The sequence below is a fragment of the Mus pahari genome, chromosome 10, assembly GCF_900095145.1.
Source record: "Mus pahari chromosome 10, PAHARI_EIJ_v1.1, whole genome shotgun sequence".
NCBI classification, from domain to species: domain Eukaryota; kingdom Metazoa; phylum Chordata; class Mammalia; order Rodentia; family Muridae; genus Mus; species Mus pahari.
Genome location: NC_034599.1, coordinates 98,097,279 through 98,116,337, shown reverse-complemented (window position 1 = coordinate 98,116,337; position 19,059 = coordinate 98,097,279). Strand labels below are relative to the sequence as shown.

At 44.3% G+C, this 19,059-nt stretch overlaps 1 protein-coding gene across 1 annotated transcript in view; it reads right to left on the bottom strand.

The window, feature by feature from the left end:
• Positions 1–19,059, bottom strand: part of Cpne4 (copine 4) — a 458,320-nt gene that overhangs the window by 132,694 nt on the left and 306,567 nt on the right. Inside the window, exon 3 of the mRNA XM_021206230.2 lies at positions 16,700–16,879. Coding sequence (XP_021061889.1) covers positions 16,700–16,879 — 180 coding nt within the window. The remainder of the gene's footprint in view (positions 1–16,699; positions 16,880–19,059) is intronic.

Sequence of the window (19,059 nt, the reverse complement as noted above, 5' to 3'; positions counted from 1 at the left end):
TGAGTTTCTGAGCTGGTAATACCTTACATGCAGTACGGCAATAAGACCAACACACCCGAAAAAAAAAAAAAAAAAAAAAAAAAAAAAACAGAAAAAGACACCCCCCCCCAATAAAGCCATTTTCTACAAGTAATGCAGTTTAGAGATGCACAGTTTTTCTTGACTTAAATAGATGTCATAGGGCAGACCTTGGGTATTTGTAGAAAGAGCCTGGGGTCAGCCCTTGTAATCCTTACACAAAGCTGAAGAAGGGGGATGGAATTGGGGATGGATCATTCAGAAACTGTCACAGTCCACTATCCCATAAACTCATGCAGCTGAAGATTTTAGAGAGCTCATCCCACCATGAGCCCAATCACAGATGACACAGGCTTTGTGGGTGTCCTTCCTTGGGGATCAGCTCATCTTTAGAACTCAAACTGAAAGTCCTGTCAAGGAGGGTAAGGGTTGTGTGCCAGGTGCAGACCTGCCCTGCAGCTGAGACACAGATCTGCTCTAAGAGCTGGAAAAGCTCAGGCTGGAATCATGGCGTCTGCACTGGCAAAGCCTGTGGACACAAGCGAGTTCGTCCAAGATTCAAGTGCACAGCATAGAATGAGGAGGTAATGGTGCCTCCTGAGGCTTTATGAGGATTAAAGGGAGTAACTGTTCACATATTTCAGCACGGAGTCTAGAAGCAGTATTGGCTCTCTGTGTTTACTGTTAGCATTTAGTAAACTTATTATTCAATAAGAGATGAATAAATATATGGATAAAACATATCCACAACTGAACAGGGCAAACATAATCCAAGTTGCTTAAATCCTCTGACTCCTGTGTCTGAAAAAAAAAAAAAAAAGCCTTTTCCTAGGTTAGGGAGTTCTCTGGCACTCCATTTGTGAATATTTATCAGAAATACTCCTGGACCAATTTACCACCTTGTGGAGTAAAGTGTCCCATGCTAGGCCTCCACAACTACTTTCACAGTGGCAGCATTCAGGAAGAACAGCACATTTTGGTTTAAGCTTACAAAGGGTTGGTCTGGAGAGAATGGCTCAGCAGCTAAGAACACTTGTTGCTCCTCAGTGGACTGGGGTTCGATTCCCAGCACCCACATCGAGACTCATAACTGCCTGTAACTCCAGTTCCAGGGATTCTGATAGGTATGCACATAGTGCACACACACACACACACACACACACACACACACACACACACACACACACCTGCAGACACCCATACACATAAATTATAGTAAACAAAGTTAAAAGTATTTATAAGGGTTGTAGAAATCGCATTGCATTTGATTTGAGGGATGTGATGGAATACAGAATCCATGTTGAAATCATCTCATCTTAGTTTTGAATTGCAGCTGCACTTTCAGTGTGAACTTAGGTGAAGGAGTTGAGCTTCCACAGTTGCTAAGTTTTTATCTATCAACTGAGACAATGGTGCTCTCATTTGACACAATACCTCATGATAGAATAAGGCTTCATGGAAATTGGTCTTTATTTTCCTCCTCCTCCTCGTCCTCCTCGTCCTCCTCCTCCTATTATTATTGTTATTATTATTATTATCACTTAGAGAAAGTCAGTGGGAAGGCCTGGGGATTTTAAAACTGTTTTAACTGTTTTAGTATTTTTCTTATTAAGGATATGAAACAGGTCAGAATTAGTATAGATCAGGAATATGAGAAGAGCATCTTGGAATTCTGTGAATCCAGATGTCTCATGTAAGTTTTTGCTGTGCCAGTTTGCAGGCTTCTATTCTTGCCCAAGTGTTGTTGTTGATGTTGATGTTGTTATTGTAGTTGTTGTTGTTGATGAAGATGATGATGATGATGATGGTTGTACAGGTAGCAATGATGGTAGTGATCATTATGCTGGTGCTGCTGCTGCTGGTAGTGATGGTGATAATAATGATTAAGATGGGGTTGTAGTTATGGTGGGGGTGATAATGATGGTGATGATAGTGATAATTATTGATGATGTTGGTGATGGCACTGATGGTGATGGTAATGGCTGTGGTAGTGGGGACGATGTGATGGTTATGATGATTAATGGTGGTGATAGTGTTGATGGTTGTGATGGTACTAGTGATGACAATGACAATGATGATGATGGTGATGATGATGATGATGATGATGATGATGGCAGCAGCTGTGGTGGTGGCAATAATGACTATGATATCATCAATAGCACCAAGGTCCTAAGTGCCAGCCAGACCTAAGATGAACTCTCTGAAATGGTCAGCTACAAAAATGATTTATTACTATGAGGTAGCCACAACATTATGTTGTTCAAATTGGGGCATTTTAAAAATGAAAGACAAATGCGATTAATTAAAACAAGGTGATGTGTTTAAGTTAAAATGGCCTGGGCAAATGGAACCGCAGGCTACAGTCTCATTATAAGACTCTCATGAGAGAGTTTGTACAGTCCCCTTCCACAGAAGTCTTCAGAAGATGGCCCACTCCTCAGAGCGGAAAGAGAGTTTTGTCTCCCCAGTTTTCAGATGTCTGATTCCACTAGGGCCCTGTCAGCAAATTAACTGTAACAGCAGAACCCTTGCTTTGAATTTCAACAGAGGGGAGAGGGGTTGGCAGGATTTCTGTCCCTTCCTTCCGCTGACTGCTGAGGTCAAAAGTCCTGTCCTGAGCCCCCGTGTGGGCAGATGCTATGGAAGTAGAGGTCAGGGCTGGAGTCAGCTTACTCTGGGCCTCTGGGAGCTGGGACTCGGGAGTGTGCACCTCGGATGACCTGTACTGGTGCACAGAGCAGCCCCAGAGGCCCTCGTTCCATGTGAAGCAGAGCTAATTAATTCATACCTGGCCTCATTTTGTCCTGGGATCTAAATCTAAGACTCTTGGGAGTGACTTTGTAAACCAAGCAGGTAACTTTTCTCCCTCTAAACTTTATTAGATTAATTCAAAATACAAATACTATGTTTCTCAAATTCAGCTTGGCTCGGCTCTGGGAGACTCTCACAAGCCCTTTGCAGAGGCAATGGTGGTTTCTTAAGCTATTTGTTATTAGTGTCCTGGGCCTTCCTAGGTCTCTTCGGTAACCAAAAGTAATATTACAAAAGCTCAGAATCAGATTAGCTAGGTCATTTCTGCTTCCCATGGGCAGAGTGTTGGGGACCAAGGTTTTCTCAAAAGCATCTTAGGACGACTTCTCAAAAATCTTACAAATAATGTGCTCCAGAGACTTTTGTATTGACATCCTGGGCTGAAAAGCTGCATATATTGTAAATGTTTATGAATGGTTTAAGACTGACTCTCTCTCTCTCTCTCTCTCTCTCTCTCTCTCTCTCTCTCTCTCTCTCTCATTCTTGCATGTGTATTTGCATCTACATGGACATTTATTTATGTGGGAGATGGGGAGGTTAAGAATCTTTATATTGTATGTTCTGTCCTCTTTTGCTTATTTATGAATGTTTAGGATGTTTTTACTAATACTCACTGTTTTTATGTGTGAATATGTGTGGTATGTGTGTGTGTGTGTGTGTGTGTGTGTGTGTGTGTGTGTACAGGTGCATGTCTGTATCTATCTATCATCTGTCTGCCTGTCTCTCTCTCTCTCCCCCTTCTCTCCCTCTGTCTCTCTCTGTATGTCTTGGCCTGTCTCTGTCTCTCTGTGTGTATACATGCACATGGAAGCCAGGGGTTGATGTCAGGTGTCTTCTTCAATTGCTCTCCATTGTTGTTGTTGTTGTTGTTGTTGTTGTTGTTGTGAGACACAATCTCTCACTGAGCCTGGAGCTCACTGTTGGTCTGGTCTGCCTGGTCACTGAGCTTCAGAGTTTTGTCCCTAGTGCTAAGATTATAGAGAGACACCAATTAACCTGGATTTTCTGTATGTGCCTGGGACCCAAACTCCAGCCCTTATGTTATGTGGCACGCACAATTCGCGAACTCCTGGGATCCTTTGTTGTATTTTTTTTAATCATAAGTATGCTATATATTCATTGTAAGAACTACAGAGAAACACAACTGCGACACTACACACTAGCTATAGTCTCACAACCTAGAAGCCACCATCGTTGGCACCTAGATACATATCCTTCCTAGTCTTTGTCCTTTGAAGAAACTAGAAGCTTATTGACCACCACTGTATTTTTCTCCCTCTTTGAAAGAAAATATGAGACACTGTTTAATGTTCTTATGACTTGTTAGGTTTTCTGAAAGGCGCATTATCAACACTATCTAAATTTCATTCATAACTTGAAGAAGTCAGAAATAGTCACAAGTTTTAACAAAATTGAAACTAACTTTATAAGGTTAAAATTTGTAGTGCAGAAAACTGTTTTGTTTTGTTTTTTGTTTTTTGTTTTTTTGTTGTTTTTTTTATGAGAATGGTTTGAGGGGAAACATTATTTATTAAAGAACTTTGGTTACTGAGGTTTAGCAAACCAGTGATTTGACAAGTGATTGACAAGGCTGTTCATGGTGACACAGTGTCTTCCGGCTCTACAGTGGGACAAGGGCAGTGTATTCTTACCGGAGACTTGGGATGCTGACATCTGAGAAGGGCATCAAGACAGCACAAACAGAGGAAAGGTGAGTGGCAGGTGGTAGGACGTGTGTGCTACATCCCAGAGACAGGGCCAGGCTGTGTGGATAGCCAGTTCTGAGCTACGTGGACTTGAGGGTCTAAGGAAAGCTGGTTAGGAATGAAGGAGCAGAAACTGAGGTGGTCTCAGGTGTAGGCACTAAGTGGTTCCTTGCCTGGGTAGGCTGATCTGGATGCTCAGTGCTTTGTACCAGCCTGGCTTAGAGGGTTAAGGCCAGGACAAATACCTGGAGCTGTTTTTCAGCACTGAGGTGGAAGTCTTTGCAAACGGTCTTTCAGTTCCAGGTGTCTTAGCCTCTTCCTCTGCATCAAATAAGGCTAGGACAGGTATTACATAGCAGAATAGATGGGAAACAGGGCCCATAAACATAAGCCCATTTAAATTGCCACTGCATATATCTTTTTAATGGTATCTTTGAAATGGAATGGGCACAGGATTGCTTTTTCTAGGGAAGCAGGGTGTTAGGGTAGAGCAATGCCATCTGTCTGTTACTCAATGGCTTCTAATACTTAGCATCATGGAACCACGGAGTCACAGATGCACTGCAGGGGTGCATGTGGGCTGTGTGATGGGGACTTGGAAGACCATTTTTTAAATGAATGAGTACAGAAAGGAACGCTTAGTTTCTAAGGTGAAAGGCAAGAAATGATTGACAGCCATTGACTCTGGATGGGAAAGAACTCAGAAAGGAATTGACCCCAAACCTTCCAAAAAAAGAGAGATGAAGTCCATGACCCACATGTCACGGAGATGTTAAACAGCTTGGCAAAAGTCACACAGGGCCTTGGTGGCAGCCACCTGATGTGAAGTGCATGACACCAATTGCAGACCCTCTAAAGGAGGTGCAAAGCTCTGAGGGAAGACTTCCAGAGGAAGCCGGGACTCTCCCAGGGTCTGAATTTAATTCACTAGCCTGAAAGATCTAGCAAAGAAAAAAAAAAAAGGAAAGAGAGGATTTTATTGTCCTTGGAGGGCTTGGGGCTTGCTTCCCCACAAGTACCCTACATCCCATCTATGAGCAGAGCATCATCAGTAGAGAACAGTACTGTTTGCCAGGCTTCCACAGCTGGTCCAGGGGAACTGAAATAATGATGCTCACCTATGACATCATTCACTTACGCAGTTGCTACTGCAGCGTTTCTACAAAATTAGGGAAAGCTTTGCCTCTGAGAAATAAAGGGGGAATGAGTTGCTTGCCATAATATGTAAATTTAACTTTCCCAGGCATCATTTTGAATGCACAAAAGCAGTAGATATTATTGAACAAAATGACTTAGAATCTTGCTCTAGGCGTGACAGTGAGTTTGGATGCTACTTTTGGCATCCACAAATGGAGCCACTTTGACCCTAGATCAAATTCACATAGATTGTGACAACTTGAGATCTATTGGTCTTTCAAGGGCCATTGAGCTGATATCATCTGCACATCTATCTCTGTCAGGAAGAAAACCCATTGTCTGGATAATAGGCCCATTTGACTATATTTAATGGATAGCAGAAATAAGCAGTGGCAGCCAAGATCTCCATCAAGGGCTGAGGAGTTGGCTCATGGTTAAAGAGCTTGCAATACAAGTATGTGGACTAGAGTTTAGACCATATGAAACCCAAGTGAATACAGGGTGGGCATGATACTGTTGTGGGACAGTGGATCATGGTAGGAAACTTGGTAAGGTTGAGTGGGTTCAGAGACCCCGGCACAGCACCCACCTGAGGACAGTAGGAGTTTCCCTGTTCCCTACCAGATCCCTGGCCTGGAACATGTAACCATACTGCCCATATAGGGACCTGACCAATGGTCACGTAGATCACAACCAAGTTCTCCATGCTAATGAGGTATCTAGATGGGCCCTGAAGGTTTAGCCAATAAACTTCCCTTCCTGAACACTCCTTCCTCCAAAAGGTATTTAATCTCTGGTCCACGCTGAGGAAGTGTTATGCACTAATTTTCCACGATGAGCAGTCAAAGAGTTTGAAACCAAAAACTGTCTCTCTCATCAAGACTAACCATGGGGAGTATGGTGAAAGTCTTCGTCTACTGAACTGCAGAAGGCCCTTCTGTATTTCTGGACTGTCCACTGTTGAGCAAGCTGGTGTTCCCCTTCCCCTAGCCCCAGGCTCTTAGCCCATGGGCCTACTCCATTGCCAACTCCCCTTGACTTCCAGCTGCATCTGGATATTCGGAAGTTGGGAACCCCTGGTCCTAGGCTCCTCACATGCCTGTGGCCCCCTCCATTCCCAACTCCAGGTGGTTTCCATCAGTGACTGGACACCCAGGGAGTCAGGGAACCCAGCTTCTGCCACAGCCACTGTCATTTCTCCCTCGGGCTGAGCCCCTGTCCTCCACAAGACTATGTTATCCCAACCTGAGTGGTGCATTGGCACTTCTCATAAACCCAGCACCTGATGTCAGTGTAGGGAAAATGCAGTCTAGGGCCTCCCATTTCACCTGCCCAAGTGGCATTCCTGCACCCCAGTGGCAAGGCAGAATGTGGGACCACACCCTGTAATTACAGTTTCAGAAGGCAGAGAGACAGGGCATTCCATGAGCAAGCTGGCTAGGGGACTAGCCATGCGGGTGAGCTCCACATTTGCTCGACATAACCTGACTCTGTGTGTTGCATGGAAGATCAACTAAGGATGCTTTCTAACACCAATCTCTGGGCCTCTGCATGCAGATGGATGAAAGTGTTCATGCCCCTTTACATACATATGCACCCCCACACATGCAAAGACGTATACACACATGACAAATGGAAGAAGAGGAGGGGTGGGAAAGAAAAAAAAGCCAGTATGTATTTGTCATCCCATCACCAGGAAAAGGAGACAAGGGTGGATCCTTGGGGTTCACTCATTGGCCAGTCAGCTGGCCCTACTTGATGAGTTTCAGGCAAGTAAGAAATGTTGTCTCAAAAAGCAAGATAGATGGTACCTTAGGAATGATATTTGAGATTGTTCTCTGACCTCTACAAGCACATACATACACAAGCAGTGCTCCCCTACAACATTCACCTGAACGTGCACACACACACACACACACACACACACACACACACACACACACACACACGCATACACGCACGCGCACGCACACGCATATGCACATGAGCCATGCACATGAGCCCTGTACAGACTCTTTTGTACAAATGTTAACTTCATGATGAACTGCTCTTGCTTCTGGGCCCTTAATTTCTCTAGATAATTTCTTACATCACTGGTTTATTTTATCACTAAAGCTACTGATAGACTCTGACTCGCTAGCAGGTACAGGATGCTCAGAGTGTAGTCTCTGGTGCAGCAGAATGGGTGTCAATAGGGAACCTGGAAATTCTGATCATGGGTCTCCCACTAGATCCTTGGGATCAGACACTCTGGGATAGGTCAATCAACCTACCTTTTCATAAGTTTCTGGATCAGGGTCTGGAGAGATGGGCCGGTGATCAGAAGCCCTGGGTATTCCAGCAGAGGACTGGGGGTTGGTTCCTAGCACTCACATGATGTTTCATAACCATCTGTAACTCCAGTGCCAGGGGAACTGATGACCTTTTTAGGCCTCCATAGGCACCAGGCATGCATGTGGCACATAGTGTGCTATCCTTCTGCTACAAACAGAAGCCAAAAGACCCTGTGCCGCCAAGATCAGCACCCCTAGATGGCTCACAGATGGAGTTCTCAGTTTTAGCAGACAGATCCAAATTCTAGAGAATAAAATACACTGAGGGGCAGCCACATGGCAATGAGGAAGGGGGACAATGTAAATGTTGCCGAACCACAGAAAAGAGAAAATGCCTCTAAGAACTTAGGCAATGCATATGTTCAACATGACTGAACACAGAAGGAATCCTGGCCAGGTGGGGATGCCCCTGGGTGCTGACGTTGTATGATTCTGCCTTTAAGAGATTGGCAGTCACTCCAACATTTTTGAAGGAGCCATGTTGAGGTCTTTCCATTTTAAGATTTATTTTGTTATTAATTATGTGTATACTGAACAGGATGTTGGATCCCCTGAAAATGGAGTTACAAGAGGTTGTGAGCTGCCCAACATGGGTACTAAGAAATGAACCCAGGCCCTCTATGAGAGTAGCAAGTGTTCCTACTTGCTGAGTCATCTCTCAAGTCTATACATATATACATACATACATTTTCTGAGACAGGTTTTCTCTGTGTTAGCCCTGGCTGTCCTGGAACTCACTTTGTAGACTAGGCTGGCCTCGAACTCAGAAATCTGCCTGCCTCTGCCTCCTGAGTGCTGAGATTAAAGGTGTGCGCCACCACGTCTGGCTCCTATATCATATTCTCAAAGCAAATGTCCTTCCTGAGTGAGGATAACTAGTGTCATGTTTTTGCAAAAATGTTTACAGGTCATCTATATTCCTTCTGTATAAACCATAAAACAAATTTAACTGAAAGAGAAAAAAAAGCTCCACCAAGGACTACCAAGGTCAACTCCAACTTGGCTTTGCACTAATACTGCTTTCTAATTTATACTAGTTAGTGATGATCTAGCTACTAGAATAAACAGAAAGAACCATAAAGGTCGGTGTGGCTCTCGACAATGTCCCTGTCCTCTTGCTCTCATTTCTCTCAACTGTTTAATGTCAGTAACAGTAGTGGCCAGTGTCTCTCAATGCTGGGTCCTTAGGTGTAAGGGACAGTAACTCCTTAGCCCAGCAGCTTGAGGAAGTCATCTTTGCTCCTTAGGACCATTGTCTTTGGTGAGTGAAGAGAGGTGGATATGTAGGAATGGGTGAATGAGTGAATAAGCAACAGAAGAAGGGACATGAAATTGCCAGGGCAAGGGGCAGCTCACTCTTGTGGGCGGTGAGGGATCCTGTCTTTTCTGGTGAACCCTTGGTAGGGTGTAGCAGAAGATGGCTTAGCTGTGCATCTAGTTTGGGGTAGGATGCTCTCCGAGTTCACCCAGAAGGAAAGCACAGCTTTCTGATCACTCTGTGTCCTTGTGACTCACCCCCCTCTCCCATCTTCCCATCTGCTGAGAATGTACAGCTCTGTCTCTCTGAGGACATGAACCTTTCGTGGCCTCATTGGGCACTTTTTTTTTTCTTTTTTTTTGGCTCCATTCAGTAACTTGCTGTGCTTGGACCCAACTGCACAGTCTGCCAGTTCCTAGCTTGCTGAGGGCTGCAGCTTTTCCTTCTGTAAAGCAAAAGTCCGGCTGTTCATGGCAGAGTAGGCACATCTCGGATTCAGCAATCCCCCAAGCACCTGTGGAAGCCTAGGGGCTTGGGGAATGGGGTAGGGAACAGGCTGGAGCTGTGACTTCCCATGTAGTTTTGGTGAATTCACTTCATTTCTTTCCCGTGGGCTTTAGCTCTAGTAAGATAAGGGTTAAGGGTTGAAATACCTACCCAGATTATTGCAATATTCTTTTTTATTTGTTTTGTTTGCTTTTTTGTTTTATTTCTTTGTTTGTCTGGTTGGTTTGGTTTTTGGTTTTTGGTTTTTGGGTTTTGGTTTTTCCAGTCAGGATTTTTCTGTGTAGCCCTGGCTGTTGCAGAACTCACTCTTTTAAACCAGGCTGGTCTCGAACTCAGAGAGAGTCATCTGTCTCTCTCTCTCTCTAGTGCTGGAATTAAAGGAGTGTGCCAACTTTTCAGGCTTCAACATTCTGTTTTTAAAACCATCCTCCCCCCACCACACACATAAATTATCCTGAAAAAAAAAAAAAAAAACTGATGTTAGTGCATGCATTCAAATGAGCCAATGTGTGCCTTGAATCCCTGGATGGAATGAGATCACTAACAAAGTGAAGTTATACTTTCAGTATTGATGGCTGCCCAGGACATGGAAACTCATTCTTTATAACTCTTGCTTCCCCTTGACAAGGCTAACCCTTCCCATCTTTCCCTAGATCCTCACCACGTGAATAACGACACACAGACATCTTCAACAACACTCCAAGTGCTTTCTTTATATCAGGGTCTCAGCTCAGCATTTTACATATATTGACACACTGATTGTGTAGGTAATTATATGTGAGCATGTATGTTAATAGGTGGATATTTGTGTGTGCAGGTGTATATATAGACATGTGTACATGAGAGTTCCACATATGTGCACATGCATATTGATATGGAGGCCAGAGGACAACCTTGAACTTCATTTTCTCAGGCAGCTATCCACTTTGTTTTATGAGAAAGGGTCTCCCGCTGGCCTGAAGCTCACCGGCTCTGCTAGACTGGTTGGCTCCTGAGCCTCCATTTTCCAGTACTAAAATGACAAGTTCGTGTCCCACACTCAGGCTCCTCTCCTCCAATGGTTCTGAGAGGATCCAACTCAGGTTCTCCTATTATGTTTGCATGAACTGAGCTATACCTCAGGACCAACTTTCACAATATCTCCAAGGCTCAGCGCTACGGCTCGCTCTATTGGTAGATGAAGAAATGGGGCTTGGATAGTGGGAAGAGCTTGTCTGTGGACAGAGAACCTGGGAGCACAGAGAGAGAAGGCTTGAGGCCATTAAGGAGCCATTAAACAGTACAGCGAGCGCTTATACTCAAGCCTTAAGGAGCCACCTGGGGCACCGGCTGTGTCATTCTTCCAGCTGACATCTAGCCATTCTTTGCCTGCCTTAGCTACACATGACAAAACACCTCCTTTTACCACCACAGATGTCAAGAGGGAACGTGGTAGTGGTTTTTCTGTTTTGCTTGCTCATACTTGAGAGAGAAGATATTTTGAGGGGAAGAAAAGAAACATTCTCCTTCAGTGGTTCAACTTGTAAGCTGTAAAGAGCAGCAGCATGCCCATCCCCCATCCCCCACCCCCAGCTCTCAGGGAAAATGCACCAGAGGACACTCAACAAAAAAAAAAAAAAAAAAAAAAAAAAAAAAGCTTTTTTTTTTTTTTGNTTTTTCGAGACAGGTTTTCTCTGTATAGCCCTGACTGTCCTGGAACTCACTTTGTAGACCAGGCTGACCTCGAACTCAGAAATCCACCTTCCTCTGCCTCCCCAGTGCTGGGATTAAAGGCATGGGCCACCACGCCCGGCTAAAAAAAGGCTTTTGTTGACAATTTTAAGACATCAAGTTCATACCCTTTTCTGAAAGACAATGAAGTAGGATGGCCTTCATCTCCATAGAGTTTTTCACAATCCCTTGATTCATTCAAACATGGTAAGCTCAACAGATTCCCTTCCACACATGAAAACATGCATCACCCCGGGCTCGCTGACCACTTTGGTGCTTACTTACCGTCACTATCAGGAGTATCTGCTAACGCTGTATCGTTTACTCCAGACTCAAGTGGTCAGCCGCTGCGGGCAACTGCCCTGTTTTCTGCAAAGTCCCGAGCTTAGGTAGGTATCGCACAGGACTCTCCACCCCTTCCTTGTATGATTGTACTCAGGGAGAGTGGCAGTGAAGCTCTTAGTTACTCTGCAGTCACCCCCACCCCCACTCCTCCAAACTTGCTGATCGAAGACTCTCCCCTGGGTCTCCTCCTCTGGATTCCCTTCACTGTGGTCCCCCCTCATTCCTTTGATGACATGGGTCTCCTAAGTGCTATCCTTACCTCCACATCTCTCTGTTCCCAGGCATCCTTCATGAGCATGCCGAAGTGCTCTTCCTAATACTCGCATCCAATCTCATCTTTCCCCTGGTTACCAAGGACTCAGTGCACCAAGTCTAAGCATTTAAGGCTGCATGGCCCAACTCTTCCTCGCAGCTGTTGCATCTGTATCTTCTCCTGTTCTCATCTGGCTGCTTACCCAGTCTCTTCAGGTCTCTCTGCCATCACCCCAATGCCCCATGTGACTGCATTTGTGTGTTTTGCTTATTTGGTTTGGAAAGTTCCTTTGTTTCCTGTGCTGGTGAACTGCTCTTGAGTTCATGTTTCAGGTTCAGAGTCATCTTTCCTGTGAGTTCTCTTTGATTTCCTCTGGACAGACAAGTCTTTGTTCTACAACTCCTGGAGCACATTTCAATTGTAGCATTTAACCATGTGCACTTTGGCCATTTATCTACAGGTTGGTGTCACCTAGGTAATTACAGAGCTTCTCAGGGACAGAGTCTCTGTCTGCTTTGTCTTTATATCTCTAGCACCAAGCATAGTATTTGGCATGACCAGTGAACCTGGTAAATGCTTACTGAATGACTCAATAATTGCATGAATGTTACATTGTCTCCCCTAAACCAACCGCCAGGCAAAGAAGTTCAGTGGGTGGTGGTAAAGAGGTCGTCATCATCATCATCATCATCATCATCAAAGGATGCTTTGATTGACTGAAGCCAAGTGATGCTGAATACATATGTGTCAGGAAAGCCAATTCTACTAATCTCATGGCCAATAATGAGGTGATTATCATCAACAGAGACCAGCATGTCACCCGGAGTTGGCTTGGGAGGCTGTATATCAACCCTGTGCCTCCATAGTGATTTTTAGCTTGAGGTGCCCTGAGGGCTACACATACCCCAAGCCATGCTGCAAGACTACCACAATCTCCCAGGAATCCCAGGCAAAGAGAAACAGTCTTTGTGTCTCTAGGCTAGGAGCTTTCAAATAACACCCTCATGTTTTACTAGTTAGTGCTGGCCACAGGCATAGCCCTAAGTCACAACTCTGGCAGGCGGAGGGGTAAGAAGTGCCACCGAGCTTAGTCAGGCTTCCCTCCTGAGTTAGAGATAGAGCTGTTCTCTACATGGCCCCATGGCAAACATGATTCTCAGATGATCAAGGCATGACTACCAAGAGAATGGGAGCCTGGGTACCCAATAGGCAAGACATAATAAGAACCGAAGAACATGCATATGAGCGTCTGTCTCTATCTCCAGGCCCATGAAGTGACTCCATATTACTAACTTCTGTCCATCAGCCACTGAACACTTCTTTGCCTAAGCTTCCACCAGTCCTAAAGCCTCCTTTGCTACCCAGGCAACCAGCTAGGAATGCTGGGAGCTTGACGTCCCCAGCCTGGGAACAGCCACCATGACTGCTGAGAACAGATTCAGCCCGAGTGTGAAGAAGCTGATTTCCTCATCCCTAGGGCGCATACTCTGACGTTTCTATGTACTGGCTTCCAGAATGCTCCTAATAGAATTCAGCTCCAGTTATACACTATGGCAGCTGCCTTGACCATACATCCTTGAGGGCTGTTTTTCTTCCATGGAGTTGCTTTTTCAGGCCATTCTGGTGTCTCGACTCTTTTTGCCTCCTATTTCGGAGTTCGTGTCTTGACAAAATCAAGCAAACGTGGTCTCTACCATATGGCCAGCTCATTCGTGAATCTAGAGGCCTGTATGTTGTCTTGCCATCTGTGGGGAATGTGATTTCTTCTCCTTATTTCAGTGTAAATGCCTCTATCCTCGGGAAGCCTTCCCTTAAACTACCACCCTCACACAAACACACACACCTAATGCCTCCCAGTGACCAGCCTTATAGTCTGTAATTCCTCGTAATCGTTGTAATTTTCCTGCGCTGCCCTTTGCCTCCCCAACTTTAACCAAACTAGATTTGACCTGCTTGAAGGCAGGGATGCTGTCTTCAATTGCTTTTATATTGTTGACCTCTAGAACAATAGTTAGTGCAAACCAGGGCCACAGACATGCTGGCATTTGGAAATATGAACCTTGTAAGGAACTAAATTAGAAGTTCAGGGTTGTTTCACAGGCAAAATTATTAAAAATTTGGATGAAAAAGACATTTATCCTATGACTTCTACATGGATCTACATTTATTTCCTGTGATAAATACAACTTATATCTATATAAAAAGAAGCCCAGAGTCTGAGGTAGAATCTTGCCAAGGCTCACTGAAGTATATAATATCAATTTTTAACCACCTTTTTTTTTTTTTTAAAAAAAAACATTGTTTTGTATCATTTCTACCCCTCTTCCAACTAACTTTTCTATCTCCTTACTCACTCTCAAGTTCATGAATTCTTCTTCAGTTATTATATTAACACACACACATACACCAGCGCATGTATGCATGTGTGTGTTACTTCACATAAATTCAACCTGCTGAGCTCATCTAAAGGTTCCCATACATGTAATTTTTATAGCTGACCACTCGTTTTAAAAACCTAAACAAAGTTTCACACAAAATCCGTAAGTCATTCATTTGTACCTAAAAGGTGGCTGTCTCAGCAAATTTCTAAAATTCTCTATCATTAAGGTTTTTGAGAAGTCTGCAGGGTGATTCTATCAACTGTCCTCTATTTCTCTCTCTGCCTCTCCTTGGGAGAGTTTCTGCATCTGGCCTTTGGCTTTCTTTAAGGGAACATAGTGTGCTCCTGTGAAGGCGAGCACTGTATTTCCTGGAAAAGGCTAACAGGGGCATTCTGAGAGAAATGTCTTCCAGCAAGTGGCTTGCAGGAGGGCAAGCACCCACATGGGAACACAGAGGTTTGTCTTCCAGGCTGACTTTTCCTCACAGAGTTTTCTCTTCCTCAGGCAGGAAGGGAATGTAGGTTTGCCGGGACATGAGGCTTCTCTAACTTGGAGTCCCTCTTTGTGACAAAACCCTGCAACTCTACAAATAACAATGTACCCCACAGCCTTGGTAGGAGGCCCAGCTGGAAAGAGCTTTGAAGTTCAGTTTTACTGGTTTACCTGAAAGTAGGCATCTGACTGACTCAGTGACACAAGGCTCTCCTATGTCACACCCCTGCGACACTCACCTGACCATCAGACTTGTTCACACAACTTTGTCCTGGAGAGTTCCCCTCCTTTCTCTGCCTTCCCTGAACCACATTTTTTATTTTTGGTTTCGCACAGTTTGGTCCATTTCCCGAAGGCCCCCACACTAGGGTAGGGGCCCAGTACCTGACACACAGTGATGCGCTTGAGCACATGGACCGCACTTTCATCTTCCACACGGCTCAATTTATTTTGGAGGCTCAGAACAGGTTTTGTACTCTGATCCCTTTCTTCTAAAGGAAACCTGTACTCCTAAACCAGGGACATTAAACAGGCCCAAGGCTTCAAGAAACTGGCTACCATAGAATTCTTGAAAGCATTCACCAACTGAATATTCATATATACTGGGCTCTGAAGTTGCAAAAAGAGAAAACTTGAATTACATTTCACTCTGCAGTTTCAGAAGAAACACTTGATCCAGAAAAACAGCTTCTGGGCTTGGAGATGCCAGACCTCTCATTCCCTTCTCACCAATCAAACACATAAAGACCGGATTCTCAGACTCTACAGCTGGCTCATTCTCTTGTCCCCTCCGGTCCCGAGCCCCAGGGTTCGAGGACACTAACCTCTCAGACCAATAAAACTCTCAGCATGTTGAGATTGAACTGAGTCTAAACCATTGACTTATTTCTTACAAACACTCCACTCCACCCTAGGTATAGCAAAAGGGGAGGGGGAAGAGACAGGAAAGGCCAGTGGAAGTAAAATGATGGGCTTTGTGGCCAGCACTGGCTCTGCTACTTCCAAGGGTGAGCCCTTAGCACCAGTGGGTTTTACCCTTCCTAATGCTAAAACCCTTTCGTACAGTTCCTCATGCTGTGATGACCCCCAACCATAAAATTTTCTTATTTCTACTTCGTAACTGTAATTTTGTTACAATTATGAACTACAATGTAAATATCAGATATTCAATACTTGTGGGGGTCAATATCCCCACAAGTTGAGAACCACCGGCAGGTCACTTAAGCACTCTGGGTCTGTTTTTCCCATATCAAAGGAACTTAATTCATGTCACATTCCCATTAGGGGTTAAATTAGAGTATCTATTTAATCATTAAGCATTTAGTCCCCTTCTTGGGTCATTTTAGTTTTTGTCTCCAGAGACTTTGCAAAAATTTGAATGAGGAACAGGCTATGTGTGGGAATCTTACAGATCATTTAGGAGATGGCAAATTTGTCAATGGGACAGGGTGGTATGGCTCTAACTGACCCAAGAATAGTGCATGTAGTAAGTGCTGAATATGCATTTGCTGTATACATGACCAACACAATGAGGACATTCAGGATGAGAGTTTATGAACTCTGCAAAAGAAGCATTGCATATACTTGCATGATCACCCTCTTGTGCATATAATTGATATAACAGTACCTAGGAAATGTTGGAAAATGCTGTAGGTTAAAGAAAATGACCACTGAAGGAAAAGAGAGCAAGGATCAGAAGAGGGGAGGAAGGCCTGAGGTGGAGGAGACAAAAGATAACTTCTGTCTACCTGGCCAAGTGTGCACTCCATGCCACCGAGGAAGTCAGCCTCCTTCAGTCCATTGTGGTTGCTGCTGATGTCATGGACTTCAAACCGGAGCCGTTGGACCTCTTCAAAATAAAAGTCCACCGTGAACAGCTTTGAGTACACTGGGTTGATGCAGGTACGAATCACCTCTGTCCTGTCCACCTGAAAGGAGAAAAAGGAAGCCCACAGGGGTTAGGACTTTTAGTACTAACCTTCAAGCAAATTATTCTTGTGGTGCATCCCCTTACTCCAAATTGTAAATACCCTTCCAAGAGTCACTAGGGCTAGTAAATGGAAACTCTACAAGCTACTCCAGAGAATGAGCTAAGTTTTGGTACAGACAATTTTACCAGACATCACAAACAGTCGGAGGTTCTTTATTTGGAGATTTTAATCATGTTATATGGATTAGGTGACAGAGCAAGATGAGATCATCATTAGTGCAGGAGAGTCTGAAGGAATATCTAGGCTCAGTAGGAAAGACATCTGTGATCAATTAGTGATGTCTACTGGGTATAGCCATAGAAAATTGTAGGTTAGCTATTTCCTTTTAGTCAAGTCTACTCTAATGGGGTTTCCAGCTCTCAGGACAACAAAGGGGAGGGCCACTAGAGCGTAGGTCAGCTGTCTTTGTTCTCAAGTATGCTCTTCATTAGGTAGACATTTACTGGTTCACTATAGTTGGTGACCCTCGGTTTTCTCATCTACAAAATGTCAATTACAAGAATAGACACACGGTTCCAACATGCCATGAGCTGTAATTCTTTATGCCTCTGTTTGTGCCCTTCTCCCAGATCCAGGACTGCAACATGCTGTACTGTTCCATGAGGAGGCTGAATCTACGCACTGAATTTCCTGGGCTCTTGTCTGGGAGGGGAGCACCAGAGGGAGGACTGGGCACGAGATGAGGGAGTCGGAGAACAGAGAGGTTCAAGCTGCCTCTACACACACAGATGCTGCCAAAGATTCTTCCCCTCTACCCTGAGAGCATGTGCTAGGCCTTGGTGACATGAACCCTTATCCTTCCCTGCCCCCTCCCCATCGCATGCTTTGTTACTGTTTGGATTTTTTAAAAGATTTTTCTAATTTATTACTTTAATTATGTGTACAAGTGCATCTTTGTGCACATGTGTCTGTTTACATGGGAGTGGCGGCTGGCAAAGTCTAGAAGGCAGTGTGGTGCCCCCTGGAACTGGAGTAATTATGAATTGTCTGATGTAGGCAATGGGAACTAAACTCAGATCCTCCACAGAATCATCTCTTCAGCTCCCACTTTTCATTTTTTTTCAGACAAAGTCTTTCTATGTAGCCCAGGCTGTCTGGGAGTTAACCATGTATCCAGGCAGTCCTAGAATCTACCACAATCTTCCTGCTTTGGCTTCTGCCTGAGCCCTGGGATTATAGGCACGCACTGTCATATCTGGTCTTTTGGTCCCCTGTATTGTCCCTTCAGATGAAGGGTAGTAATGGCATTCTGCTGAAGTGCCCTGATGACCTACTGTCCAGTGCTTGCTCCATGCTCTTATCCTGGAGAGTTTAATTCTCCAAAGATTCAGTCTCCAGGACTCGACTCTGGTTCTGCTATCTGTTGCCTGTCCAGATCTGGGCCATTAAAGTGGTTAAGAGCACTGACTGCTCTTCCAAAGGTCCTGAGTTCAAATCCCAACAACCGCATGGTGGTTCAAAACCATCTGTAATGGGATCTGATGCCCTCTTCTGGTGTGCATGAAGAGAACGATAGTGTACTTACATACATAATTTTTTTAAGAGGTTCTTTTCCTTCATATTTGTTACAAGTGAAAACATACAAAGCCATTTATATTCTTGGAAGCCTGAAAAAAAAAAGTCTCCCACTTCCTGTAGCATCGACCAATGGAAACAACCAATTATTTCACACTCCACAAATCAACTGGAGCCTGTTGTTCCTGCACTGTGTTGGCTTTCGAGTAAAGATGTGGCCTTCTGACTGTCTCTCAAGTGCTGGTTCTTAGCACAAATTTTAACACCACTTCTCTTACTCTCACATAGGTAAGAGGAAATAATAATCTTCCAGAGGGAAGAAGTCCTCTACGCTGTCATCCATGACCACACTGCTCCACAAAGAGAGTCTCATACTCGCTCCAACACTAAGATGCAATGCCTTGACCCTGGTCCTAGCCACTTGCCTTCCCATGCTGGACTGTGTGAGAGAACCTATAGGTGAGGGACATCATGCACAGGTGGGTGAACAATCCAGGTTTCAAGGAAAAGGAACATATAGCTTCTGTCATGTCATATGCAGCAGAAAGGAACATACAGCTTTTTTTTTTTTTTTTTTTTTTTTTTTTTTTTTTTTTTTTTTT